Source organism: Canis lupus, chromosome 6, assembly GCF_011100685.1.
Source record: "Canis lupus familiaris isolate Mischka breed German Shepherd chromosome 6, alternate assembly UU_Cfam_GSD_1.0, whole genome shotgun sequence".
NCBI classification, from domain to species: Eukaryota; Metazoa; Chordata; class Mammalia; order Carnivora; family Canidae; genus Canis; species Canis lupus.
In genome coordinates, this window is record NC_049227.1 from 22,044,877 (window position 1) to 22,072,801 (window position 27,925).

The following is a 27,925-nucleotide window of genomic DNA, read 5'->3' on the forward strand; positions in this document are numbered from 1 at the left end:
CTGCACAGAATCAGAATGATCTTAAAGAATCCCTAAAAGCATCTTTAAGTCACTGAGCCACTGACCCTCAGAAGCCACAAAGGCAAGAATGAGCTTTGTACCTCCTTGCATGTGGGTGCCGGCCACCCCCTCCTTAGGTATGAAGACCAGGGTCTAATTTGAACAGAGAAAATGTAAGAGGGTACTTAAAGGGATGGCTTTGCTCTGGCAGATAGAGTTGGAATCACAGTTAATAGCAGATAGTGCACAAACGTCCCCTCCTCTTCCTGGAAGCCATTGCTTGGTGCTTACAAACCCCTGCCTAGGGCACTGGGTGCCCCCTCCCTGGGGGTCCTCTGAAGGCTGTGTTCTCAGGAAACCCCTCCCTTAAGGAAGTCCACACAGCAGGTAGAATGTACCCGAGCATTGATCTGCAGGGTCTGGAGGACCGACTGTAACCATCTAAACAAATATCCTGTGGCCCTTCCCACTTGTTCCCATCTGTAAGCTCTGCTGTGATATCTCATATTGTGAGACCAAAAGTTCTCAGTTCCCGTCCCCAAGTCACCTCTGGCTGTCTGAGAAAGGCCCTGCTCTGTTGGTTATTAAATCAATCACCAGAGTTCCTTTATCTTCGTTGAAACAGCTTCTGCCTAGGGGAGAGCTTCTCAGTGGCAGCCTCAGAGCTTCTCAGCAGCCTCCCTGGGCATAACACCTTTCTGACTCTAGAATGAAAGAGTCCAGATGTCTCATTGGGGTGGGTGCTGCTGGGATGGCTTTGGTCAAAGCCCAGAAAGCCTTGGAGATGGATGGCCAGGCCCCTGGGTGAGTTACCATGGTCTGGAAGCAGGAATGGAGCTGGGTCAGGAAGGGTGGCTTCCCAGGCAGGGCGAGCACCCGTTTCTCCACCATCGTACATTCCACATCGTCATCCTGGATCACAACATCCTTCTTCAGGATCTTCACGGCATAGAGCTCATCTGTGCCTTTTCGCTCTGAGAGCATGACCTGGGAAAGAGAGTAAGCCCGTAAGGGTGGGGGCAAGCCATAGATCACTCCAATCCACTCCATGCTCTGCCCACATGTCCACTGTGGACACCAAATCAATGCATGACGTTTTCTATAGACCTCACACTTGGAATAGCTGAACCCAATCAGCAGGCGGTGTTCCAAGAGCAACAAATATTGATCCCTTTGGGCTATGCATCAATGCCCAATCAACAGGGCTAGAATATAAACCACATGAGGGAAAGTACCTTTGCTTGTGTTGTTCACTGGTGTTAACAGTGCCTGGTATGTAGTAGACATCTGATAAATATTTGTTGAATGAAGGAATGAGTGACTTCCTGATAAAACTGAATTTGGGCCACTTGTTCCTTTATTCACTCAATTATTTAATATTCATTAAGAGCCTCCTAAGCACTGGGAATAGAGCCGTAAGTAGGCAGGCATGTTCTCTGACCCTGCAGTCCAGAGGAAGAAAAGACTTCAGATGTTCATTACAGGGATGATTAGTGTACTATTTTAACATCCTCTCCTGTTATCCTGCGGCTTCTTTCCAGGCAGCTGTGGGCACCATCCCAGCATGCTGATCATTATTTTCACTGGTTGTGACTATGTCAGATGCAACAGTGGCCAGCGGGGACTATTCTCAAGAAGCCTTTTAGAAGAGGCACAGGACAGTACCACATTGCATGAGACCTGATCAGGCCTCAGGGGCTTCTGGGAAGGCTTCCTGGAGGAAGAAGCAATCAGAATGAAATAAGCATATATGTATAAGCATATATAAGCATATATCGCAAGCACCGCATCAGATACTTGGCAGGTGATTACATCAATCACCACTACACTTCTGAGCACTTCTGAGCACTTCCCAATGTGCCAGTCAAGTAGTGGTTTTATTTTTCATTTGTTATTTTTCAATACTTTGCATAAGAATCTGCAAGAAGGTAGGTACCATTTAAGAACCGTATCTTATAGGAAAGTGAGGCTCATGAGGGGTCAGAAGCCTGTCACACAGCAAATTCAGTTAGAGACAGGGACAGGATTTGAACTCTGGTCCAACTGATTCTAAGTCTCTGCCTTTAAACACTCTACTTGCCAGAGCTACAGAAAAAGTCCTCAAGGGGTTTAGGTGGTCAAACCAATAAAATGTTCATACCTGACTCAGCTGGAGAACCACAGAATGTAACAGAGCCCTAAGGCCAGAGAGAAGGATGCCTAGGAGGCTCTTCGAGGCAGGAGAGCAGCTTGGCACACTCCTTGAAGGTCTTATCCTAATGGTAAGAGTCTGACTGCATGGAAGCTTCCAGGCTGACCCCACTGGCTCACATAGAGACCCCATCTCCTGTCCGCACCATCTCCTTTCTCATCACAGCCACGGTGGCCATGGGCAATTCAGACCCAGGAATTTAGAGCACTTAGCAAGAAAGTTCCTGGAGCACACTTCCACTATCATAGGACAGTTCTCAACTTCTCCCCTCCAGCCTCACCACAGAAATAAGGGCTGCCAACCTGAGCGAATCCTACCTGCCAGGCATTTGCTCAGTCCCCAGGCAGATCCACCAGCCCATGCTGGGCTGTGTGTTGTCAGTGCATTTCCCACCTCCCCTGTTCTCTCTCAAGGGCTGTTTACCCTCCCCCAACCCTCACCAAGGCAGAAACTATAACCCTAGGAAGCCAGTGCTCTAAGATGCAGAGTCAGGTAGAGACAGGGGTGTTCTGCTCCCAGGTTCCAGAAAAGGCTGAGGATAGGGCAAGTGCAGGGAAGAGGCAGGGACACATGGGTAGAGGGGCTGAAGATGGAAAGAAGAGTCTTCAGCTAAGGAGACCCCGGAGTACAGTAGGAGGGGCTCAGTGCTGAGCCGGCTTCGAGCATGGACAGTCCCACTGTGACCCATCACCACTGGTGGTCACGGCATCATCCAAATAACAATCCTATTTGTAAACATCCCCTTCCCCAAAGCCCAAGACACAGGGGAGGGGCCCCCAGACATCCTGAATGTCGATGCAGTCATGATAGGACATCTTAGCCCCCTGCTTGGAGGAGGAGCAGGACAGATGGCTGGGAATTCCCCATGCACCAGGGGCAGGTGGGCATCCTACAACTGTTCCCATTATCTCCACTTTACAGATAAACTGAGGCCCAAAGAGATTACCCTGCTGGAGCTAACAACTGCTCCAAAATTGCAGCTCTGACCATGCTACTCAAATGCACACAATCCTTCAGGGACTCCCACAAGCCAGACAATTCCATGACTACATCCTCTTCTTCTTTTCATCTGAATATTCTAACCCCACAGTCTGCAATGTCCTTCTACAGTCTTTCACTGCCCAGAAAATCAAGGATTTACCTCCTTCTCTAACCCTCAGTGATGCACTTAGACCAAATGGATCTCTTTCTGCTCTGGGCACCAGGACTGCTTTGTATCTCTGTCAGCTGCTTTAACACAAGCTTCCCAAACTTCAATCAGTCATTCGTAGGCCTTTTTTTACATCTTTTCCTATCACCTAAACTGGTATTCGCTCAGTATTTTAAAAATCTAGTCACATTTTTACTGAACTAAATTTATCTGAAAAAGGAAACTTTGTATCACCACTATTAATGGCAAGCCAGTATCACTAGCCATAAATGGAAGATAAGCATAAAAATAAATAAAAGCAAGGCAGTGCTAGGATATTCTAGCCAGCTATTGCTAGCTGCTGACAGTTCCAAGCCAGCCTCTGTGTGTTCTTCTTGTTAAAGGAAAAAATGGTGTTAGCAAATGTTAGAGAACTATGCACGGCATATTGTCATCACGAGATTTTCTTGTTCAAGTAATTAGAAACGCTGAAAGAAAACATAAAGAGAGAATAACCTTATCATGATATGATTTAATTTTATTTAGTACCACATCTATGTACCACCTAAAAACAATCTCAACCACTAAACTAAAGTCACGTGGTAAATAAATAATCAATTCTATGTCTTCACACCCTTTTTAAGTCAATCAACAGCGATGTGTAAAGACTCTGGTGCTTTGCCCTGTCCTAACCAACATGGGTAGAAGGAAGAATAAATCCATACCAGATAGCATCTCTCAACATCTTGTGAGTGGTATGCAAATGAGCCAAAGTCAGGAAATTTCTCCGTATTGGTTGGAAGAGAGTGGAAAGGACACGAATGGAACACTAGTGACAACTTAGATATAGAACTGAGTCAAATTCTAGAGCACAAGTCAGCACACTTTTCCTGTGAAGAGAAATATTGTAGGCTTTGCAGGGCAGTCTCTGTATCAACTACCCAACTCTACCATTGTAGTGGGAAAGCAGCCAGAGACAATACACAAATAAATTGGTACAGCTATGTCTCAATAAATTTCTTTGTAGGGGCGACAGGGTGGCTCAGTCGGTTGTCTGCCTCTTGATTTCGGCCCAGATCATGATTTTAGCGTCATGAGATAAAGTCCCACATCAGGCTCTCTGCTGGGCATGATGCCTGCTTAAGATTCTTTCTCTTTCTGCCCCTCCCTATTTGCTCACTCACTCTCTCTCAAAATTTTTTTTTGTATAAAACTAGGTGATGGCTAAATGTCTACTGAGAGACGAATGGATGAATGGATAAAGAAAATTGTATGCGTGTGTGTGTACACAGTGGAATATCACTCAGCCATAAAAAAATGAGATCTTGCCATGTGTGACAACATAGATGAACCTAGAGAGTATTGTTCTAAGCGAAATAAGTAAGACAAAGACAAATGCCATATGATTTCACTTATATAATGAATCTAAGAACCAAAACAAAGCAGAAGTACCCACAAATACAGAGAACAAATTGATGGGGAAGAGACTTCAGGATGGGCGAAACAGGTGAAGGGGATTAAGAGATACAAACTTCCAGTCACAAAATAAGTAAGTCATAGGGATGAAAAGTACAACATAGGGGATGTAGTCAACAATACTGTAATAACGTCGTTGTGGTGATGGATGGTAACATTGTGGTGAGCGGAGCATAATGCATACAATTGTCAAATCACTATGTTGTACACCGAAACTTTGTGCCATCTATACTTCGATATGAATGAACGAATGAATGAATGAATGGTGATGGGCTGGGCACCCGTTGTTTGCTAGAACATGCGTTTCAAGGAAGATCAGGAAAAATAAAAGTTCCTATATAATCACAGTGGCAGCAATTTAATTTGGAAGTGAATCCAAGCATGCTTTTCGGTTCTTCCAATTCTTTATTAGAACCTTCTGATTGGGCAGAGGACACACCTGGCCACAGCTGATTGGACCAGAGTAGCTGCTGACCTAAGCTGAGCCAATCAGATTCTCCCTCCAAAGAATTTGCAATAGGATATGGGCCATGTCAGCCCTGCTCCCTGAAGAGAGAAACACACAGATCTGCCTAGAGTGTGCTTTTCTACCACATGCAGGCAAAGAAGAAACTGATGTTGGGGGAAAAGAGCAGAGGTCTTCCTTTCCGGTTCCTGGTCCCAATTTCTCATGAGGCTTGGCTGTTTCCCATTGAAAATCTCCATATCCCTCCAATGAAGACATCATTTTTATTGATATTAGTTGAAGCAGATTTCTGTAACTTAGGGATCCTGTAAGACAAAATTATCATTGGGGTGGCTCAAATTCTTAATAAAAATTAAAATGTGGGGGCACCTGGGTGGCTTGGGTCATGATCCCAGGCTTCTGGGATCTACCTCCACATGGTGATCTCTGCTTAGCAGGAAGCTTGCTTTTCCCTCTCCCTCTGCCTGCTGCTCTGCCTACTTGTGCGTGTACTCTCTCTCTGTCAAATAATTAAATCTTTAAAATTTTTTAAAAAATAAAATTAAAATGTCAGGTAGCCAAATAGCAGCAGGTCAGTACACAACCGAAAACAAGGCAGGTTCCATTCTCGATAAGGATGGTGCCTCTTGCTCCTACTAGATCCCTTAAGAGTACTTGTTTATGATAGAGCTCCCAAACACCAGAAGCTCTGCACTGTGGCCTGGTATTTTAATTAGTGTCTCTCCTCCTTGTGATTCTAGTCGCTAAATCTGTTGATCTGTGGAACACCGAGGTACAATCAAAATCCATTCATTTAATATGGTGTTTAGGAGGTATCCATAGGTAAAATGGACTCTTTCTGTCTTGATTTTCCTAACACCTTCTCAGCAGTCATTAATGGGGGTAAGAATGAAACTTCTCTTTGTTTCATAATATTCTCATCAAGCTTTCCTTTTCAGTAAGAGCCTCTCTGGCCCCTCTTGGAGGCCTTTTTGAGAGCGTTTTCCCTCATGGCATGTGGTGCTTATAAAGATTTGATACTCCTCAGTCAAGAGGCAGAGTCTATGCCCTCTCACCTTGAACCTGGGCAGGTCTTTGCAACTGCCTCAATGAACAGATTATAGTAGAAGTAGCCCCCCATGTCTCTGAGGTCGTAGCTTCTCGGTTTCTCTTGGGACACCTGCCTTTGGAGCCCTGGCTCCACCATGCTGGTGAGGCCAAGGAATGGGACCACGTGGAATAGCCCTGGGACTACATGCCAACCAGCCACAGGTGCTCCAGCCTCAGCTGTCCCAGCTCCAGCAACCGCAAGAGAGACCCCAAACCACAGCCAACCAACCATCCAGCATTTCCAATTCCCAATCCCTCGCCCACAGAAACCATGAGAGATAATATACAGTTGGTGACGTTATAAACTTCTGAGTTTGGGGGATGATTTCTCATGCAGCAATAGATGACTGAAGATATTCACCCAAGTGCATTAACACAACCAGTGTTGCCAGTGTGGCCCCTGTTATCTTGGCTTGTTTAATAATCCTGGGGTTTGGTTGTGCATGCTCTTTCTCAATCAATTTTTTTTTAAAGGCTTCAATTAAGAGAAGCAACAGAGATGGAATTCATTCTGTCTTCCAAATGTGTCATCTTTCCCAGTCTTATCCAGGACTTGGAAGGCTGGCCAATTCATCCATTCATTCAGTAAACATTACATGTCTAGGATGTGCCAGGCACGGAGATGGGCACTTGGGATGCAGAGTGACAAGCTCACAAAGCCTGCCCCTCTGCACAAGTAATTACCAAATTCAGCTATGATTAGACACCAGCAAGAGAAGTGCACGGTGCTCCGTGAGTGTTTAAGTGGAGGACCTAACTGATCTTGTGGGTCAGTGAAAGATGCTCTGGGGAAGTGATGGCTAAGCAAGACCTCAAAGATCAACACTACTAGCCCGACATATTCCAGGAGGCATATTCCAGGCGGAGGGAAGAGAACTATGTTCCTTTAGGATTAAACTATCTGAATCCACAAACCTTGGCCTAGAATTACTGCAGGAAGTGAGCACTTGAGCTCTAGAACTCAGATTCTAGATTCTAATCCCCAACTGTCTGAGACAACAGCAAACAATTGTCTCTAGCAGAATCAGAGAGATCCAGCAAACAGAGCAGCACTGGTACCATCTGAGGAGACCAGCTAAACAAGAGGTGGTGATCAGAGGGGATGGCATAGGGTTTGTGCCAGAAGAATAAAGGTGATGCTGGAGGGAGGGCCAGCCCGGGAATGGGTGGGTCGTTTGTGGCTGGTAATGATAATCATTCCTTCTTCTTACTTACACTGCTCGGGATCCCATTTAATTTTCACATGAATGTGTAGTGGGTACTTCTACTATCCACACATCACAGACAAGGGCTTAGGAAGCGTGGTCACTTGTCCAAAGTCACTTTACCAGGAGGTGAAACTTCCTATGTCACCCATTTCCAAAACCCACACTCTTCACCATATTCTATCTGATTCTCTGGACCTCAAGTCCCAGTGCTCTGCTATGGTAATTTTTTTTATTTTTTATTTTTATTTTTTAGGAGAGAGAGGGAGGGATGGAAAGAATCTTAAGCATGCTCCACCGTCAGTACAGACCCCAACATAAGGCTCTATCTCATAACCTTGATATCATGACCTGAGCCGAAATCAAGAGTCGGACACTTAACTGACTGAGCCATTCAGGGGCCCCTGCTATCGGAAGTTATTTAAATTATTTATTAAATTACTACTGCCAGAGTGTTTCAAATTTGGCTCCAGATCCCAGCCCTGCTCTTCTCTTTCCTACCCACCCCACCTGCTGAGGCTTGGGACCTTACAGGCTAACCTGTGGGCACAGACAGAAGGGTCATTTCCTTTTTCCATTTCTTATACAACCACTAACAAACTATTCATTTACTCTGCAAGAGGGGCTTGGTGTGAGTTGGTGCCACAGCCCTGATTCCAGTTCATCCATGCACTATCTTTTTCAGGGATTCTGTGCCAGGCACAATGTTCGGGGATTCTGTGCCAGGTACAATGTTAGGCATGTGCCTGCAAACAGGACAGGCATGGCCTCACTTCTGAGCATGAAGCAGTTTTTGGCAATAGTAATTTAATAAATAATTTAAATAGTTTGCCATAGCAGGGGCTTCTGGGTGGTTCAGTCAGTTAAGTGTCCAACTCTTGATTTCGTCTCAGGTCATGATCTCAGGGTTGGGTGACCAGTAAAGTTCCGTCATGTTCTAAAATGTTCCTTTAAGTGCAAACGAGCGTTTGCTTTTCATTAATTGTCTCATGAAGTTTCTGGAATTTCCACTTCGGTTAATACCAACAGAGAGGGCGTGGGCTGTTTGTTCAGCTGTCCCTCCATCTCCAGGGTGAGGATTCCAAACAGATTGAAAGGATGTGTTGAAGTGACGCTCTTATCAAGCTCCAAGCCACATCTGTTACCCAAGAATCTTCTGGGAGAGATGTGATAAATAACAACGCTCCAGTGGCAGCAGAGAAAATGTGGGAAAGTAGCCCAGGGACTCCTGGCTGGAAAGTTTGTTGCACTGAACTTTACCGGTGAATCCAAATGGCAGAATGTGCCTGGAGGCTGTCCCCGTGGCCATGGGACACTGTTGCATAATGGTTAGGGCACAGAGCTTATTTATTTATTTTTTCTTTAAAGATTTTATTTATTTATTTGAGGGAAAAAGTGAGAGAGAGAGAGAGGAGTGGGGTGAGGGTCAGAGAGAGAAGCAGATCCCCCCCTGCTCGCACGACTCAATCTCAGGATCCCGGGATCATGAGCTGAGCCGAAGACAGATGCTTAACCGACTGAGCCACCCAGGCGTCCAGGGCAAGGAGTTTAGAGTCAGAGGACCTGGAAGCTGTTGGGGTGCCACTACACACTAGTCGCCTGACCCTGAGGAATTCACTGAACTCTTCCTCCTCTGGTAACATAGGGACAACAACAACACTTAGCTTTTGGTGGAAGTGGGGGATCTTTGTGGGATAAAGTGAGCAAAGTGTACACTTTAACTCAGCACCATGCTGGGCAAAGGACGAGCGCTTAATACCTGGTGACTATCCTAGTTTCCTGGGGCTGCCGTATCAAAGAACCAGAAACCGGCAGGCTTAACACAACAAGATTTTATTTTCTCATGGTTCTGGAGGCCAGAAGTCTAAAACCAAGGTATTGGCAGAGATGCTTCCTTCTAGAAGCTTCCTTCTAGGATCTCCCGGAGAATCTGCTCCTGCCTCTATCCTAGCATCCAGTGGTTGCCAATAATTCTTGGCTTACACATGTGTCCTCCCCAACCCCCGCCCCCCTCCGCCAAATCTGTCTGTTTTCATGTGGCATTCCTTCTCATGCCCCTTTGTCTATGTCCAGATTTGTTCTCCTTTAAGGATACCGGTCACTGAATGAGGGCTCACGGTAATGGAACTCGATTACACCTGCAAAGGCCCTATGTCCAAAAATGGTCACATTCACAGGGACTGCAGTTAGGACTTGAACATATATTCTGGGGGAAGACAATTCTACCCACTACAATAGTTATCATCAACTTCACCTTTTCGGAGAATGATCTGGGGCGGGGGCCTGGTTGTAATCTGTGTCCACCAGCACCAATGTCCAGTTCTTAACTGGCTAAGAGACTTGCCCTGTGGGAACTCTGGGTCCGTGTGCGGAGGGTAGGCAGAGTTAGGGACCAGAGACCCTGCTCCCCATTCCCCCAGCCTCAATGGACACCTGCCAAAAGTCCAAAGCCAAACTGAGCCTCTCAGTTACATCCCTCACTCAATGCATCAACAAGTTTTGTCAACTCTTCATTCAAAATGTATGCCCTATCCAACCTCCTTCCTGATCGAAGCCACCATGATTCTGAGCCTGGTCTCTTGCAATTGTCTTTTAATTATTCCTTGCCTCCTCACTACGTGTACCCAATCAACAAGTGCACTCTTCTCCACATTCCCCAACAAAGCTTTAAAACTCAAGTGAGGGCATCCCGGGTGGCTCAGTGGTTTGGCTTCACTTTCGGTCCCGAGGTGTGATCCTGGAAACCCGGGATCGAATCCTACATCAGGCTCCCTGCATGGAGCCTGCTTCTCTCTCTGCCTGTGTCTCTGCCTCTCTCTCTCTCTCTCTCTGCTGTCATGAATAAATAAATAAAAGCTTAAAAAAAAACCTCAAGTGAGTCCATGTTCACTCCACCTTTCTAGGATCTTCCTCTCTTCCCACCGCACTTAGGACTCTCCCCCCAGATATGCCCAAGTTTGCTCCCTCATCTCCTTGCAGAGGTCCTCCCTGACCACCTCCTCTAAATTACAGCCCTGTTTGTCACCTCCATCTCCTTCTTCTACTTTGTTTTGCTTTCATAGCCCTCACCACACCTGACATTATAAGCAATATCTCTTTACCTTTCTCCCTCCCGAGATGTCAGTTCTATGGGAGCAGCTCTTTTGTTTGACTTCTTCACTGCTGTATTCCCAACATCTAGCACATAGTAGACACTCAAGGAATATTTGTTGGATAAACGAGTGAAAAAGCCTGTGTGGGGGGGAAAGGAGCTTTAAAAAAAGCCCTGGATCTGGGTCACTAGATATCTCCAGTGACTTAGGTCTCAGCATTGTTTAGTTTGTATATGGCTATTTCCAACCCATATTTCACAAAGATCTTGAGGTAGCATTGAGATTATATAACATAAACAAGTGGATTTTATGTTATGTAAATTATACTTCAATAAAGGTGGTTAAAAATGATTATACACCATACAGTAAGTGTGTGTGTATGTGTGTGTATTCTCTCTCTCTCTTTCTTCCTCCCTCAGCTTCCTGGAAGCCAAAGAAACCAGAGACACATGAAACATAACAGAAGTTCATATTTACTTTAAGGGAAATCATTTTTTGAAGAGAAAAATAAGCTTCCCCTAGAACTTAGGTTTGAAAGAAATGTCTTGCATGAATCTTAAACATGTAGTGCTATAGTGAATGATGTTCTTAACAACATCCCTACCGCAGGAGCGGTAGAGGAGGAGGAGGAGGAGGGGAAGGGGGAGGGGAGGAGGAGGAGGAGGAGGAGGAGGAGGAGGAGGAGGAGGAGGAAGAGAAATCAAGCATCTAGCATTGTCAGAACCTGCAAGCTCAGCTAACATGTTGGGATTGGGAAAAGATTCTAACTTGAACTCATATGGTACAATGAAAAGACAGAGAGAGAGAGAGAAATTTGGGCTCCCCCAAATCCAATCTGGTAGAAGAGGATCAGTAGGGTGCTTGAGCTGAGGTCGGAGTGGGACAGGGAGAGAGAAGCAAGCTAGAGCTAGATCAGGCCCACTGCAGACCCCCGGACTCCCCTCCATGCCCACCCCATGAGGGAACGGGCTTGTGCACAAGGCTGGAGGCAGGCATTGGGTGCTGGTCTGCTTCAAGGCATGCTTCCTCCTTTATTTTAGGGCTCCATCTTTTTGTGGGTTCCTGTCTCCTGTGGGTTGCACCCAGCCCTCTAGAGGCCAGCAGAGGGTATTTTGGATCAGCCCAGCTCTAAATTTTAAGGCAGATACTATGCCTCCCTTCCCCATCCTTTGCTAGGATTCGCCTTGTGTGCTTGCACTAAGCTCTTGTTTCTGCGGGCCACACATTAGAATTCCCTGCCGAGCTTTTAGAAGCTGATGCCTGGGCCACACTCCAGACCAATTAAATCAGAATCTTTTAAATACTGGGGGCCTTCTTGTGCCAGGCCTGATCTGCCCTGGGGAGGACATGGTGGTGACTTGGCAGGCCACTGGGACGGTGGTGTAATCAGGGGCTAGAGCACTGGGCAAACGCTGTCCCTCCGCTCTTCAAAGGGTGTTCACCCACTCAGGAGTAGGATTTGGAGAGAAATCTGGGTGCATCTGAGTTACGAAATGAAGGGTAGCTTCAGCATCCTCATCTTTACAACATGACAGGAATCCTGACAAGCTCTTAGAGGTAAGAATGAGATTGTGATACCAGCAGTCTGAAGAGCTAGAAGTTTGCATCTAATTAGAATTGTAAAATCACAGTGGTACAGGTTCAGCTCTGTAATCATGAATTCAAAGCCTGACTGTGTCATGCGCTTGCTGTGTGATGGTGGGCAAATTACCCAACCTCGCTGAGTCTCAGTTCCCTTAGCCATATAAGGGGCATAATGACAGCTCCTCCCTCACAGGGCTATTGTGAGAGCAAGTGAGAGAATGCAGGTAAAACTCAGGCTCCGCACACAACAAGCCACACAGCTAAGGGGAAAGCAGAGTCAGGGAGCATAAAAGGGATGGATGTTCCAACGCCCTCTGTGGGTACATATGGTGGCTCACTCTCACCTTCTTCAGAAGACACAAACAGAAAGGCTAAAAGTGAGCCAAAGCAATAGACCAAGATTTCTGCAAGATCTATTTCCCAGGAGATGCTATGCGAAGTTGGGAATAAAAGCAAGGTCTCACAGTCTTAGCCCTCTTCGGCCAGAGGTTAGAGGACCTTGCCTCGGTGAGCTGCATGCTCAGTGCAGACAGGGCTTCCCTGTGGAATCAGCAGACCATCTGACACCTTCTAAAATTCCAAATGGGGGAGGGATGATATACCTAGTTACTAAGCTCTTCCCACACTGTTTGGGCTGCAGACCTGCCAAAGCCCTCCCTCGGAGGGGGCCAGGAATAAAGAGGTGGCTCAAGGGACTCAACCCTTGGTAACTGTGGCCTGGAAGGGAGGGCGGATCCACCTTAACCCAGAAATCTTGTAGCATGCTGGATGTGAGGGTAAAACGTCGAAAAGAGTCCATGAATCCATGGGGCCACAACTATGACTCGATGGCATAAGGCCTGCAAAAGCTTATCCAACAGAAAGAACTGAAGGCACTGTGCTCACCACAGCTGATGAGCTGTGAGCCTTTGGGGGCTTTCCCAATGTGCAACTTTCACCAGATGCGAAGATGTCCTCACATGCTCTAGGTTATCTTGAAGGCCCCGATTTTGACTCTCCAAAGTGTACTCTTATCATTCAAACTTTGGATCAAATTTCCCTAAGTGCACATGTGTCTGCCCAGACGTGTGTTTTAAGTTTTATTTTTGATGGTGGTCACCATAATCGAATATGAAGTCATGTGGTTTGGGGGAATCAAATGTCTTTGCCTCTAGCAGCAAACTGGAAGTTAACAGTCTAGAAATGATTTCTGGCAACTGGGGAGACTTGCTAATTGAAGAAGTACTTCAGGAAAAATTGAAAACTGATACAGTGGGGAAAAGATGTTAATTGGGAGTTAATAGTGTGGATCTGGGTAGGACTTGGTGGGTACAATCTTCAAACTGGCCAGACAAAAAAATATCAGAGCAGAGATGCTCAGTGTGCAGACCAACTTAGATGATACAACTTGGTTATTTCATGATTTATTATGTAAGACTTTCCGTATTTAAAATAAAATCTCTTTATATGGTTACATATGTATGATTCCAACTATATGACATTCTGGAAAAGGCAAAACCATGGAGACAGTAAAAAGATCAGTGGTTGCTAGGGGGTAGGGGGGCGGGAGGGATGAATAGGCGGATCTCAGAGGATTTTTAGGGCAGTGAAACTATTCTGTATGATACTATAATGGTGGATTCATGTCATTATACATTTGTCCAAACCCACAGAATGTACAACACCAAGGGTGAATCCTAATGTAAAGTGTGGGCTTTGGGTGATAATGACGTGTCATCCCAGGCTCTTCAACTGTAATGAAGGCACCACTCTAGTGGGAGGGGGCTGCTGATAATGGGGGAGATTAGCTGGAATTTCAGATCAGAGGTCCGGTTAACAGGTGTTGAGATTTAAACCTTTTAAAATAATGCCATGTGGCATCTCAGATTTAATCAAGTTGAACTACAGCCCACTAGCAGAGAGAGCCGAAGGAAGTGTGAAAGGAAGTTTAGAATGGAGGTCCTCTTAGCCTAGTCAGCTCAGGGCTTGCTATTGTTAAGCAAATGTCACTACGCCGCCGCCGAGGAAGGAGTGACTCATAGCCACTGCTGGGGAGGGGGAGGAGTGGGGTATAAGAAACTGAAGCCTGAAATGCCTAGCTCCTGTATTTTCAATGAAGATGTTTAGTTGGATTTAATTTTAAAAAATTTATTTTAATTGTTTGATTGGGTTGTAATAAGAAATGCAAAAATTTCCAAACCCTGGGCTGTATTGCTTCTAATTACTGATATCATAGAATCGGTAATGATAATTGATAGGTATCAACTCTAGTTATTGTAGGGTTCTTTTGAGCCAAAAATCAATGTTCGTGACATATACGCTCAGTCAATTGTCTTTGAATCATATGTTATATTTGACAAAGCTAGATGGTTAAAATAAAAGCAGATTTAATTTGACTGTTTCTTCAGATGGTTCCTGGGGAAAACAAACCAATAATTGATGCCTTTTAGCAAAAGAAAATGCAGCAAAACCCTTAAGGCTCTGTCATTGATTTGAACAATTAGGTTGCACAAAGGAAGCCTGTTTCTCTATAATCTGATCTGCCCTGTGTGCACAAGCCTGCCGTTGCTGGTGGTGTTACAGGCTAACAGAGAACGGGGTTTCTCCAAAGCAGGAATGGAGCACTTTGAGTACAGGTTGCCTTGTGGCTTAATGGTTATGCATTCAGGAGCCAGACTCCTTGGGTTTGAGCCTGCATCCACACTGCCTGCATGAATCTGCAAGTTCCTTGTCTGTGTCACCTCTACTTCCTCACCTGTAAAATGGATCTAACAACAGCACCCACCCTGGAAGATCATTGTGAAGTTTCAATGAGCAAGGCATTTAGAGAAATTCTCCATGTACAAACTATATTATCAATCTCTGCAGTGGTTTTGATGAGGTCAGTACATAATGTGGAATTGGACAGGTTGTGGGGGGATGGAAACAAACTACACTTAATCCTACTAACTACCCATATTCATGTATCTACAATTTTTACCATGGGTGTTGCGTAATTATAACCTACAGGTTTCTGCTATTATGTTTGCTGCAGAAAAAATTATGGGTTATACTGTTAGAAACCAGGGATTCATCTTAACAGGACTGTGAATTTCTGAAAGAGCGCATAAAGATGCAGTCTAGATGGATATGGGCGGATGGCAGGAACCGTGACAGCACGGTAATTGGACCGGTGGCCATGAATTATTACCTGAGACAGAGTTTCCATGTTAATAGGCTCTAGCTGGTCTTTCAACAGCAGGGGTTGATTTAACTTTGTATTATTTTTCCCAAAGAGTCAGGCAACATGTTCAAGAATATGCAGACTTAAAAGAAACTCCCACTTTGGCCTGTGTACCCAACAGGCCAGCTATTTCCTTCCTTCTCTTAGAGAAACTGCCCATACCACCTCTGCTTTTGAGAGTCTGTTCCTATTGTGCTTCCTGACAGACAGCTGGAAAAGCCACCCCTCCCCGTGGCTACAGCTAATCGAATGGATCATAGGGCTCTCTGAGCTATACTATATACTATACTATACTATACTATACTATACTATACTATCAGCTTCTCTTAAATTTCTAGGAGAGTCTAGACTTGGGAACGAGGCATTGAGAATTGAGGAGTGATATAAGGCATATCCACAGAGAGAGATATTAGCAAGAAACAGGGATGGGAGACTGGGGGCTCCCAAGATGAAGGCCATGGTTTTGGGCTCCAGGAAGCTTCCTTGTTTTGGCTGCAGTCCTGCCTTTGGGTGTTGATGAGATACACAGAAACACACCACATCTTTCTAATAAGTACCCCCTTTGCTCACTCTGGCTTTACAATCTGCTTACAGCAGGGCAGAGGCTTATAAAACTTGAATTCCAGAGACTTCATTCTCCTGACATCATTAATTTTGTTGGGGAAAATGGACCCTTCTAAAATGTCTTGTTCTGTAATGGGCTCTCTTCTGAGGAGTAAATGTAGGGACTGTAGAAGAGCAGCAAGTCATTGCACAGAGGAGAGACATGGAAAAATCAGGAAGGTAGAAGGGCCTCACCAAGATCCGGGAAGATGAGTTGGCAAAAATACCGCAGCTGCAATCAGAATTGCATATGAAAGACTGGGGGGGCTGGGAGGAAGGTGCCACCATTGGGAGAGAACCAAAGAGAAGGCAGGAATCCAAGATCAGACAGCAAATGTCGAAAGGTTCTCTGGAAGAGGATTAAGGGAACAGGTAGCAAAGACTTTGAGCTGCCTGTGAACCATATGATAAAGGAGCTCACCATATGGTGCAAGAAGATAGCAAAGCAGGTTCAAGGAAAGGAAAGTGCTTTTGTCTGTAGGATTATATAACCACGTCTAATGTATGTGTGCATGTGACTCCATACCACTAATGAGATTAAAATTAGGAGAGACTCCCACATCAGGAGCTCCAAGATTTAGGAAATGCCTTTGTTACGGGTTTGAACTAAACTGCTTTTTAATTTCCTCAGGCAATTTCTTCCTGTCTTAACTCAGGGCTGCGCTTGGTTCCAGCAGAAGATGCTGTAGTCTGGGGCTTGGAGCTCTGGATTGCTCTCTTGTGCACAAACCAAAGCTCATACTACTTAAGCACGCTGGTGGCTTTCAGGGAGACAAGCCATGGAGGTTGCTGAGGATGTACGGCTCGGGTGCTGGTGCTGCCAACCGGCACCCACTTTAGCAGGCACAGGAGGCATGGTGCCGGGGAGGGGTGGGGCATAATCTTTTTAGGCGCTCATGAAAGCATTTTAAGGTCTTTTAAAACCACAAGAAAAAAAAAGTGGGCTTTTAGGCTGAAGAAAATGCTTTAACGTATTATATGAATATGTTTGCCCTTATGCCAATGTAGTCACATAAGATACCCTTTTCAAACGCTCTTTTTCCACAGCAGAAGGAGGGACCCACATATGTCATTAAGGAGCTCTGTAGCAGTTTTAAAATTGCTGTTTCAAAAAAGACAAGACTAGCATTTGGTGGAGATGAGTGGACCACAAGGCAGGGACAAATGCTGTTTGAGATGGAAAGATGCAACAGGAATCACAAAACCTACTTTCAAATCCTGGTCCAACCTCCTTCCCACTGTGTTGTCTTGGGGAGGCTATTCAACCTCTGTGACTTACAATTTCCACGTAAGTATGATAGGGTTAATGTCAGTAGCTGCCATGCTGGGTTGAGATGAGAATTCATATGATGTAATGCCTATAAATCCAAGGCATGGTCCCAGGCAATTCGTATGAGCTCAAAGTTAGAGACAACGGGGAAGGGGTGTGTGGAATTGCAGATGGAGGAGGGGTGGAAGAGTGGGTGTAGGTTAGAAGAAATGGAGGTCAAGAGCTGAAAAAGAACCAGCTAAGGAATTTCTGCACACATTAGAGATGCCTCCCCAGGCTTGGAGGATCCCACCAGCCAAGGTCCACAGAGTAGGGGGGCAGGGCTGGAAGGGGGAGTCCATTGCATGAGCCTTCTCAGGAATCCCTGTGATGGCTCACAGGTCCCAAGAGCATCTGCACACAGATAGGTGACTGACAGGCATAGTGATGGGGGAGAGCAGGCAATCTGGAGCCCTCCATCACTGTGGGCATGCACTTTGTCCAATGGCAGAGGCTCAGAATAAAACCAAGGTATGTAAACTCTGCTTATACTCAGAGAGGGGGGGGGGAAAAGAAGAGAGGGGGGAAATGAGAAAATAAGAGGGAAAACCGTTAACTTCCTAGAATACGTCTATGATGTGGTGTGGTGACCACTGTTGGCGCTAGGAATGCAGGTGTTAAGTATCAAGCAATCAAGATCACAGGTATCTAAACCAAACCCAATCTGTCTTGACTAGCTGTGTGACTTTAGCAAGTTATTTTAGCTTCCAGTCTTTCATTTCCTCATCTGTAAAATGGGGATAACAGCAGCTACATTATAGTGTAAGTGTGAGACAATATATATAAGCTCTTACAACAGAGTCTGGTGTATAGCAAGGACTCCAATGTTAGGGGGCATCATCACCATCATCACTACCACCATAGAACATATGTTCCATGAAGGCAGATACTTTTGTCTGTATGTTCACAGCCATTTCCTCTACACCTAGAAGAGTTGCTTGGCACATAGCAGATGCTCAATAAATACTTGCTTGAATGAACAAATCCTTAATTACATCTGTTGGTGAGCAGTTTATAAAAGTGATGACTTCTCCTTGGGGTGGGGTGTGGGTTCCAATCTCAGCCCCAGTTCCTTTCCCTCATGTCTGCCCTCTGCTGTCTATAAGCAGCCACCATACCTTGCACTCAGATCCAGAGAGGAAAGAGTAAGGAGTAAGGAGATCACTTATAAAAATTGAGAGACCAGTATTCCAGAATTTGCTGAGGGTAAAAGTCATAGTGCAAAATGATATGGTGTGGGTTGGTGGGGAGGAAGTGGAGGCCGCAAATCCCAAAAGGGTAGTTTCAGTCTCTGGATATATTCAATGAGGACAGGACAGAGAAGGGAGGTCAAGACCCCAGGGAAGATTTTTAAGGATACAGGAAATGTCAAGCATACTTCTCATCAGGAGGAAATAATACAGAGGACAGGAAAGATCAGATACTTTCTGTACCTTCCAGATATGCACAGAAAAATAAAGCAAAAGACCTCATGTTCTTAAAAATAACAATAGTAATTGAAGTGCCAAATTCTTGTATAACATAAGATCTTTAGGAACGATTTTTCTCAAAATGTGGCACTTGTTCCATTAGCAATACAAGGACAAAGGTATTTCTCTTTTAGTAAATTCTCCTAGAACATGTTAAAATAACTATATGAGTGGTAGATCAAGCCTATGAATTTATATATTCTTTTTTAGGGCAATGCTGAGAGAAGAGAAGGAAATTAGCTAAAACCATTTTAAGAAAAACATTTAAGAAAATAAGGAGCTATGTATATGGGGAAAAATAAACAAATGCACGAACAAATAAATATTTGGGAAACATGGTCATGGCTATAGTCAATCCTGTTGTACAGTCTGAATTTTGAGCTACAGGAATTGACATCAGCACCGTGGACAGAGACATGTGTGTTCAAAGTCTCTAGGGGTACTTGGAAGGGGCTGCTTCCTAACCCTCAAGTAACCTTAGTGACACTCAGGCACTGATGTCACCATTATTCTAGGAAAGTAAAGCCCTTAGAGAGGAGGCTGAATGGTGTCTCACCTCTCAGGTTTTGATTTTAAACCTTCTTGGATGCATACAGAGCAGCAGACCTGGATGGGACTTTTTGAAGACATGAATGTTATACCTGGGCACCCAGTTTCTAAGGACTTTCCACTTTTTCCTTTTAATCCCATAAGCTGCTGACTTCTTCCTACTTGATTTATTCCTGGCTTATGCTGTGCTTCAGGAAAAGCAGCACTAACACCTGGCATGTTCCATGATTTGAACACAAGGAAATGTCAGCTAGAAGATGAGCTTGAAGTTTTCTGTTTATGGATCATGATCAACTGGGAGTTCTGAGGGCAAAAGTCAGGAGGTCTTTGGTGTTTCCAAGCAAATGCCATCCAGAACTGAAAAGTAGGGAGTATGGTTGATGCCACTAGCTTTCCACCAAAATTGTTCTCCCAGCTTCCCTTGCATGGAGGCATGGCCATGTGACTAAATTCTCTCTAATAGAGTGTAGGCAGAAGTGATGGGTGTCACTTTTCCAAAGCAAGACTTTTAAGAAGCAGCTTGTACCTCCTCCATACTTCTCCCCGTCCACCCTCTGAATGCAGACAAAAACAAGGCAGTAGAGATTAATGGAGTCATACAAGATGGAAGGAATCTGGGTCCCTTAAACCAGCATATGGAGAGAGTGAGGGAGGTCAGGAACACCCATCTCAGACTACTACATGAATGAAAATTAAGCTTCCATTGTGTCAGAGCCAGTGTACATCTGGGGGGTCTCCTGGTTATGGCAGGTGATCTACCCTTACTATTAAAGGAGCTTAGGTGCCCTGGCCATCACATAGGTCAACCAAACCTGGCTCAAGGGTGGGGTCAGGAGGAGACCTTTTGGGATTTTCTTTGACTTCCCCTTTATTCCTTTATTCCCTTTATTTTGATTTTCTTTGCGAAGTTAACTTAACTCATCCTTTAGATACGGCCCAAGAGCCACTTTCTTGTGGAAGTCTTCACTGACTTCCAGTTAGGGCCAAGCTCACCCCTACAGGCTCTCACAGTGCACAGCAACTACCACAGTCATGCATTACATCTACTAGTGTGATTTCTTGACTAATGTTTATACCCCAGTGCATTTTTAAGTATGCATTTTTCAAAAACTCATAGAATAATACACTGCTTTGTACATTTTGTTGTATGTAAATTACCTTAAAAATTACCAAAAACAAATATTGAATTCTGGTTAAATGATATGTATGTGCAAGGATTTAGGGGTAAAGTGTACCAGTGTCTGCAACTTGCTTCGAAATGCATTAAAAATGAGTTGACAGTGGGGAGCCTGGGTAGCTCAGTCAGTTAAGCATCTGACTTCAGCTCAGGCTATGATCTCATGGTCCTGGGATTGAGCCCTGTGCCTGGCTCCCACTCAGCAGGGGATCTGCTTGTCTCTCTCCCCTTCTCCCTCCCCCTCTTCATGCTCTCTCTCTCTCTCTTAAATAAATAAAATCTTTTAAAAAATGGGTTGCCAGAAAGAAGATAGATGGATAGAGTGTGATAAAGCATAAGCAGTCAAATGCTAATTATAGAATCTAAGTAGTGGGTACTATGGATGTTTGCTGTATAATTCTTTCAACTTTTCTATATTCAAAATTTCTTCTTCACAATTAAAATATTGGGAGAAAAGTTCACTGAGAGTAAGGTATAGTGAGTATATTACATGAGAAGAATTATTCTATGTATATTAAGTTTTATATCATTAATCATAATGCTCTATGATTTGCTTTTGTTTTAATTAATATTGTGTCATAGACATCTTTCCGTGATGACAGAAAGGCAGACAGAGATAAGAGAGACCTCATTCTACTGAATATATCATGGATATACCATTAGACATTTAACTTTCATGTTATTGATGCACATTTGAACGATTTTCAATTTTTTCTACTACCGTTTTCCATGACAGATCTTTTACCTCGACTTTTGTGTTGTTGCATTTGATTCTTTATGTTAGATCTACGTCCACCACAGCACACACCTGCCTCCCTTTGCTCCTCACCCCATGAGCACAGGACCTTCCATAGGCAAGAGTCAGGAATATAAAAGAATAATAGTCTCCATTCAAACTTCTCAGCATAACTTTTAAAAAGGATTTGGGCCATATAGATCACAAGCACATCTGAAGTCTCAGAAGGCAGGCAATACTAACATTAATTAAATGTTTATTGTGGCAGCATTTTTGGATTAGAATCAGGTTTATAATGTGGAGAGTTGTATTTATGCTCTGCACATCTGGGCAGTATAATCTGGGCAGTATAAAGCTGCCCAATTTATATATCTGAAGCATAATTTTATCTCCAGTAATCCCCTGACAACCCACAGAGGTTAAATTCTTGAAAAGTGTAGAGATTGGTAAAGCTGAAGACAAAGATTCAAGGGATCACTAAAAATAGAGAATGAAACTCATCATAAGAAAACAAATTATAACTATGGATGGGAACAGATGTTAACCAGACTTTTAACTGTGGTGATCATTTCATAATATATACAAATATCAAATCATCATGTTTTATATACCTGGAACTAATGTTATATGGCAGTTACACCTCAGTAAGAATGAATGAATGAGTGAATGAATAAAAGAGTGCATGAAGGATAAAACTAGAAAAACTAGCAAAAAATAATAAATGATAATACATTTGAATGCTCTGTTACAAAAGTTCTAGAAGGCATCTATCTCTGAGTAAGCCAGATGTGCCAAGAAGCCCTGCTCAGTCAAGATAACCTTTCCAGGTAAATACTCTCACTTGTTCAGGAAAATAAACTCTCCAAATTGTTCTTCGTTTCAGAGTTTTTGAAACAGGGCTTACTCGTTTGGAGCTCAATGGCCTTCACACCCGTTTTCTGTCTTGTTTTCTTTCCACAGGTCTTAGCAAAAGGCATGTGTCACCCCCTAGGCATCCTACAAATGATGACAACTCCTAAGAGCACATTTTTCTTAGGCCAGATCTGATACAGTGGACCTGGGTGGGGGGGAGAGGTATGAAGATATCACCCCAAAGACCAATCTCTTCCATCTTTGGAAAGAGAAGAGTGCCGTGTTATGCTATTTAAGGGGATCGATCTATATACCTGACCAGACTGCAAAATGCTCAAAGTAGGCATTCAAATATAAAACTACATTAATTGGAAACTGTGGTGCAAAGGATTACGCTATGTTTTAAAGGACCATTGAGGCTTTTGTTATTCTGTCTCGCTCTCATGACATACTGTTGTTCTCATCTGCTATTTGTTTGAGGCCACATCCCCAGCCTGGAATAGAAATCTCAATTATTGTAACAGTTTCCATGGAAACATATGATCTATTCGCTCTCATTTCCTCACCATTCCCCAATGACCCATTCTCCTACTTCTCCACCCCCCACCTCCACCCCTCATCCTTTCTCTAAGGCCTTCTGGCACTTCCATTTCTCAATTAAAAACTCTCCAACCTATATTGTTAACTGACCATAAAGGTGAAGAACTATGTGTACTAGATGCTAACCCCTGTGGTAACAAGGACAAGAATAAAAATGCATATTTATATGTGTTAAATTGGCACACAGGACCCAGAAATAAGCAAATGAAATGAACAAAATGTTTGCCTATGGAGGGCAGTAGCAACAAGGGGGACACAGAAAGGTGTGAACTTGGGTGGGAGCAGATTTCTCAGTGTTTATCCTTTCAATATAATTTTAATTATGAACCCCATGAACACACTGCTTATTAAAAATATAATGTAATTTTTAAAAACTACCCAACAGACTCATGTAATAAGAACCCCTTCTTCATTTAGGTCACGTCCATCCTGATCATCAAGGCAATCCACTCATCTTTGGAATCTAAATGCCCCTGGTCTTTCTAGCACTTTAAATCTCTGACCTCACCCATTTGTTTTTTTCATCCCTAGGTTTCTAGATTCCTTCTTTCCTACCCAGGTTATGACCCTCTTCCTCCTCTGACTTCCTTTCCAAGCTGGTCTAGATGTCACTTTTATCCATTTATTCAATATGCTTTTACTGAGCACATACTCAAAGCAGTCTCCATTGGATCTGCAGTGAACAACTCTCTTCTCAGAATCCTCGACTCCCTTATTAACCTTATGGCTTACTGATCCTACTCATCTCACCTTTAGCTCACATCTGCCATGCACTTCTCCATGTCCACACCCAGCTGCTCAGAGTATTGGCAAAAAATCACACAGAGGCATGGCTGCTTTCATTACCAACTTCAGAGAGCTTCTCAGTAATTTTACTGTATTTTCCTACTGTCATTCTCATTTCTTGCCCAAGCTCTGCAAACTCTGGGCCACAATTCAGATCACTTATTCCATCTCAGCAGATGACCCTGTGATCCATGGACAGAGAAAATCCATGCATTCTGTCCAAACCCTGAGTGGACTCAATCCAGAGGCACTAGAAGTACAGCAGTGAACAGGTTAGAGAGGGTCCTCTTCTCAAGGTGCTTAGGTCTTAGAAGAGAGACGAACCAATAAACAAAAGGAATACCATCTAGTGATGATTGTTATGAGAGAGAAGAATATAACCGGGAATGAATGAGCAGCTGAGGAGATGGTCCAGGAAGGCTTCTCAGAAGAGGTGTTGTCTAGGTTGCAATGGGAATTATAAGAAGGAACCAGCCAGGCAAAGCACAAAGGAAAAAGCATCACAAGAGCTCTAAGGAGGAAGGAGCTTTGTGTGTTTCAAAAACCCAAAGACCACTGTGGTCAGAGCACTATGGGTGACAGGGGCAAGAAATTGAAATTGTCAGGCAGAGAACTGGGATTAGACTGTAAAGAGTGATGTCAGCCCAGGACAGAGTGTGAAATTTACCCCGATGTGACGGGAAGCCATCGGAGAGTTTTAATCATAGGGAGTGCCTTGACCTAATGCAACTTTGACAAAATGACTCAAGCCGCTAAATGGAAAGTGTATTGATTACAGGGAACAAGAGTGGAAGCAGGGAGGCCAGCTAGGAACTTCTGCGGTGGTCCAGGTGGTATACGGGGTTTAGATTAGATACAGGGTTTAGATTAGGGTGGTGGTCCAGGTGGTATACAGGGTTTAATCATACCTGAAGAGGGAGAGAAGTCAGTAAATGAGTGGCCTGCTTTGGAGAAGGATCTGTTAGGATTCGTGAATACGTTTCACACGGGTAAGAACAACTCCAGGACAACTCCCAGATTTGGGGCTTAGGCTACAGAGATGGAGAAGAAATTGGTATTTTTCACACACTTGAGTTCATGGTATGAGATTTATACTAGACATGTTTGCAGCACACAAAGGGATTAAAAGACTTAAAACAACACTAAGCAACTCAGGAATACTTATAACACAATCTTGACTTTAGTAAAACAGTGTCTCCCAGTATCTATAAAAGCTTCCAGAACCACTCTTTGAGTCCCAGGGTCGTCCTTCAATTCCACTGCTGTTTGAGAGGAATGGTTCCCATTCTTGGCTGCAAAAGGGATCTCTTCTGAAAGGCACATCAGATCATGTCACTCCTCTGCTTAAAAACTTTCAATGGCTCCCCACTGCGCTGTGAGTAAGATCCAAACTCTTCATCACAGCTCACAAGGCTTTGCAGGATCAGGCCCCTGCCCATCTCTGCAACCTCACATCCTACTACCTCGCCCTGCTCATGACATTTGGCCTCAACACCTTCTGATGGTGCCTAGTAGGTACCAGGCCCTTCTCTACCTCAGGACCTTTGCACTTGCTATTCTCACTGCTGGCAACATTCATTCCTGCTCTTGGAATGAATAGCTAGTGCATCTCATCCTTCAAGGCTCACCTTCTCAGACGGTCTAAGTGGGCCCCCCCTCTTGATTTGTTTGTGGCCCACAGCACGCTATTCATTTTCTTCACGGTTTTTATTATAAACTACAGTGTTGTGTTTATTTCCTTTTTACCCTCTCCCTCGTTGGAATGTAGCACCACATGAACAGCAAATGTGCCTCCCTTGTCACCTGTCCTGGAGTGGGTGCAGCCCCCACACCATACCGTACCTTGCCAAAGCTTCCTTTCCCCAGCACCATCAGGAAGTTAAAATCCGTCAGTTTCATTCGGTCTCTGTTTCCATTGTTGTCAAGTTTGGATATGGTGTTGGTCGTCTTTTCTTCTGGAGCCTTGGTCCCCTGGCTGATCTTGGCTCTCTGGCAGAGGAAGCACACAGAAAACATTGTTAGGGTTTGAGGATGCCCTTGTAGGAAGCCACAGGTACATGCCGTGAGTTGTGGTTCCTGCAGCTCGCTGCCTCCCCCGGCCAGCATCTCAATGAAGAGCACGACCAACATCCGCTCCGTAAGCCTGACACCCTGAAGTCATCCTTGATGCCTCTGTTTCTCTTTCATCCATCATGCATCAGCCACCACCAGGAAGAGTCCTTTCTTCCTCTTAGCTGTCTCTAGAATTCATCTGCCTTTCATTTTCACCACCACCACCTGCCATCATGTTGCACCTGGACAACCCACCATGGTTCCCTCCTCACTGGGCTTTTCATGCAACCAGAGCGAGTTTCCACTTCTTCATACCCAACCAAGTCACCACCTGCTTAAAATGCTTCAGTTGTGACCCACTAGGTTTGGGATAAAGATCTCGGTGCTTTTCACTGGCCTACATGGCCCAGTATGATCAGATTCTCCAGCCTCTTATCACTTCTTGGACCCTTCCCTATAACCCAGATTCATTCTCCTTTCACTTCCCACTTCAGGCCCATTGCATCGGCTCTTGCTGCTCTGGGGATGGCTGTTGTCTCTTTTGCCAACCGAGTTACGCCTGCTTCATGCTTCCACTTCCTCAGGGAAGCCTTCCTTGACTGTCTGTCTGGATTAAGTGTCCTTATTTGCTTCCTTCATCCATTTCACTTCCCATTTATACTAGATGGTAACTGTTCCCTTGTTTCCCCCAACATACTGGAAGCTCTGTGAAGGCACAGACTCTACCTCTGCAACTTCCCTAACAACTAATACAGTTTCGTGCTATGTGGGTAAGTGGATGGGTGAGGCCCATGTCGGTCCTCAGCGCAGCAGGGGAGGGTCTTGCTGCTGTGAGCAGCAGAATGGTGGCTCAGAATGGAGCAAATTGGGACACTGGGTGGCTCAGTGGTTGAGCATCTGCCTTTGGCTCAGGTCATGATCCCGGGGTCCTGGGATTGAGTCCCACATTGGACTCCCTGCGGGGAGCCTGCTTCTCTCTCTGCCTATGTCTCTGCCCCTCTGTGTATGTGTCTCTCATGAAAGAGTAAATAAAATCTAAAAAAAAAAAAAAAAAAAGAATAAAATGGCAGCAATGAGGAGAGAAGAGGAGGTCAGCAGTGAGAGCGGCAACCTCCAGGACTTTGTTACTGGAGTCGCCTCTAGGGCTAATAATCCTGATGCTGATGCTGGTGTGGATAAGCAGCATAATTCTGAGGAAGTCATCAGCTGAGGACGCTCCTCTGCCCAGACATCCCATACTTCAGCATCTCTCTCAGAGAAAAGGCCAAAGGCCAGAGATGACCCAGCCCCTGTGTACCTTCTCTGATTTTGGGCCTCTTCTCCTTGCATCACCCTGGCTTCACTGCTGTTCTCTGAAAGCACCAAACACATCCTTGCCCCCGGGCCTTTGCACTTGCTGTCCCCTGTGCTTGGAGTTCTTTCCCACAGCTTCTTCACTTCAGATAAGACAGCCTTTCCCAGGGTGCCTGGGTGGCTCAGTCAGTTAAGCATCCACCTGGTTTTGGCTCAGGTCATGATCTCAGGGTTGTGGGACTGGGTCCCATGTCAGGCTCTGAGCTCAGCACAGAGTCTGCGTGTCCCTCTCCCTCTGCTTTCTCTCAAATAAAATCCTTAAAAAAAAAAAAAAAAAAGACAGCCTTTTCCAACACCAACATGCAGAAGCTCTCAGCAATCTCCATTCCCTTTATTTAGTTATTTTTCTCTGTATTCCTTATCACCATCCTACAAACCTGATATTTACTCATTTCTTAATTTCTCATCTTGTCTCACACTAGAACATAAGCTCCATGAAGTCAAGGATTTTGTCTATTGTTTTTTCCCCTGATGTCTAGAGCGGTACCCAACACAGAGTGGGCACTTATCTTTGGTAAATGAACCTTTTTAAACTGCAGTTGCTTTTTCAAACAAACAGAGATCAGAACATGAGAGAATGTATCTCAGAGTTCTTAGCACCATTCCTAGCACATACTAGGTGCTCAATGAATGGCAGCTATTATAGTTGTCCTATTATACAATTGTCATTTTTTAAGGATTTTATTTATTTATTCCAGAGAGAGAGAAGGGGGAGGAGGGGCTGAGGGAGAGGGAGAAGCAGACCCCATGCTGAGCACGGAGCCCAACATGGGGCTTGATCACAGGACACCAAGATCATGACCTGAGCCAAAACCAAGAGTTGGATGCTCAACTGACTGAGCCACCCAGGCACCTTTATTCAGTAGTCTTTTAAAGACAAAGAAGCAACAAACATTTTTTCAGGGTTTTGAATATCGTAAAAGAGTCTTTCATTCAAAAATACTCATCAAGTGCCTGCTATGTGCTATGATCTAGATGCTGAAGCTCAATCACAGAGACAAACAA

At 44.5% G+C, this 27,925-nt stretch overlaps 1 protein-coding gene across 2 annotated transcripts in view; it reads right to left on the minus strand.

Annotated features, from left to right (window-relative positions):
• PRKCB (protein kinase C beta) overlaps nucleotides 1-27,925 on the minus strand; it is a 325,651-nt gene that overhangs the window by 62,452 nt on the left and 235,274 nt on the right. For both annotated transcript variants that reach the window (XM_038540028.1, XM_038540027.1), the window contains exons 9-10: nucleotides 25,358-25,504; nucleotides 814-987 (exon numbers count right to left, since the gene is read on the minus strand). In XM_038540028.1, coding sequence (XP_038395956.1) covers nucleotides 814-987; nucleotides 25,358-25,504 — 321 coding nt within the window. The remainder of the gene's footprint in view (nucleotides 1-813; nucleotides 988-25,357; nucleotides 25,505-27,925) is intronic.